Raw genomic sequence first — 2080 nt, forward strand, 5'->3', positions numbered from 1 at the left:
CAACATGAAGACTTGTTGATTTGCGTTTAGATAGGTAAATTATGATTGGTTCTATGTGATTTGGGAAATCTTTATACAATCACCACTCGACATTTTCCGCCATCGGCCGGGGAGGGTGTGACACATTGGTAGCAGCCCATCGCAACCGGTTGATGATAATAATGATGCAGATTATATCCTACTTCGACGGTCAACTAGAACTTTAGTGTTGCCAAGAATATTAAATGACTAAGAGCTAAATGCAAATCATTTAATGTTGATATTCTATGAAGAACCAAAGAATTTTATGAAAGCCAAAGTGAAGAAGAATTGGATCAATGCAATGAAGGTTGAAATTGACTCCATCGAGAAGAACAACACATGGAAACTTTTCCTCCCTCCTAAAGATGCCAAACTCATTGGCTTAAGATGGTTGTATACAACTAAAAGAAATATTGGTGGATCAATTACAATGTACAAAGCATGTCTAGTTGCTAAAAGCTACATACAAGATCAAGGTATTGATTTAGATGAAGTTTATGCATCGGTAGCTCGTCACGAGACAATAAGACTATTGATCTCTCTTGCAGCCGGGAACATATCGAAGATTCATCTCTTGGACGTAAAAATGATAGTTTTGTATGGTAATTAAAGGAAGAAATGTATGTTAGCTAATCATAAGGTTTCATGAAGCAAGGTAAAGAAACAAAAGTTTACAAATTGGCAAAAGCTTTATACGGTTTTCAACAATCTCCAAGAGCATGAAATTTGAAGCTTAATAACACGTTGAAAAATATAGGTTTTCAATGATGTATGCTAGAATATGCAGTTTATAGAAAGGTTTCAGATGGAGAATATATAACTGTTGCGGTTTATGTAGATGGTTTATTCATGACGGGAACAAGTCTTGAGTTCATAAACCAATTCAAGAAACTAACGATGTTATAGTTTGAAATGTCGGACCTTGGCAAACTATCTTGCTACTTGGGTATAGAAGTATTACAAGAAAAAGGTTGTGTAAATGTTATGCAAGAGAATTATGCCATAAAAAATCTGAAAGAAGCTGGTATGGAAGACTGTAATTCTACTAAATGTCATATGGAGCCAGGACTAAAGTTATCAAAAGCCGAAGATGAACCTGAAGTTGAAGCTACCCATTATCGAAAACTAGTGGGTTGCTTATGATATCTCTTGCACACACGTCTAAATTTAGCATACTCAATTGGAGTAGTTAGCCATGATATGCAAAGTCCAAGAGAATCTCATGCACATGCTATTAAGAAAAATTCTTCGTTACTTGCATTGTACAACATCTTATTGAATAATATACAAACGAAGTAAAGATTTAAGCAGTGTTGTAAAACTCCCCGAGTTGGCCAATTACTCTTCTGAGTACTCGCTACTCGGCCCCTTACCAAGGCGAGTTAAGAAATCCCGAGTACTCCCTGATGGGCACTGTGACATCCCCATTTTCACGGCCAGAAAAGACCAATTTTGTTTATGCTTTATAAAAATAAGAGTACCTCTTTTTATAAAAATGTTGCGGAATTTGTTCCCAGTAAAACATGATAAATACGTTATCAAAGCATTTCCGAAGAAAAGTATTTTTATTCATTTTAAAGCATTTGGGATGTCATCGTCAATACAGAAACATAAGCATAAACAGAACATACATTCATTACCACTAGTGATTTATATCTCCTTAATCTCTCAGTGTAATGTGACTTCATAACAACACCTGTGATATAAATAAACTGAGGGGGCCGGGTTGGGAAACTTGGTGAGTACATAGGCTTTTCAACCCACAATAATATAATTATTATGTTTAAACAATTAAGCAATCAACCCAACTACCCATCCCCATTATCTTCTTTATTCTTATGGATCTACCCTAAGAATCAGCTATTTCTCGTTCAGTTATTCCTAAGGATCATCCTAAGGAATCGACACAAAGTCCATCGTTTCCACGGTTTACACAACGGGCACTAAGTTTGCATAGTCGCCAGGGTTTAGGCATCAAGTCTGCATGATTACCAGGGTTTAGGTATCAAGTCTGCATGATCACCAGGGTTTAGGCATCAAGTCTGCATGATCACAAGGG

The 2080-nt window shown here is 36.4% G+C and overlaps 1 protein-coding gene across 1 annotated transcript; it reads left to right on the forward strand.

Annotated features, from left to right (window-relative positions):
• Positions 1 to 253: 253 nt before the first annotated feature.
• Positions 254 to 631, forward strand: LOC128133392 (uncharacterized mitochondrial protein AtMg00820-like). The gene has a single exon (XM_052770794.1). The coding sequence runs from the start codon at positions 254 to 256 to the stop codon at positions 629 to 631; it is 378 nt and encodes a 125-aa protein (XP_052626754.1).
• Positions 632 to 2080: the final 1449 nt, after the last annotated feature.

This window comes from Lactuca sativa, chromosome 4 (assembly GCF_002870075.4).
Source record: "Lactuca sativa cultivar Salinas chromosome 4, Lsat_Salinas_v11, whole genome shotgun sequence".
Classification (NCBI taxonomy): domain Eukaryota; kingdom Viridiplantae; phylum Streptophyta; class Magnoliopsida; order Asterales; family Asteraceae; genus Lactuca; species Lactuca sativa.

Excerpts from the sequence above, each read along its gene's own strand:
- LOC128133392 (XM_052770794.1), top strand. The coding sequence starts at position 254 with ATGTTGATATTCTATGAAGAACCAAAGAATTTTATGAAAGCCAAAGTG.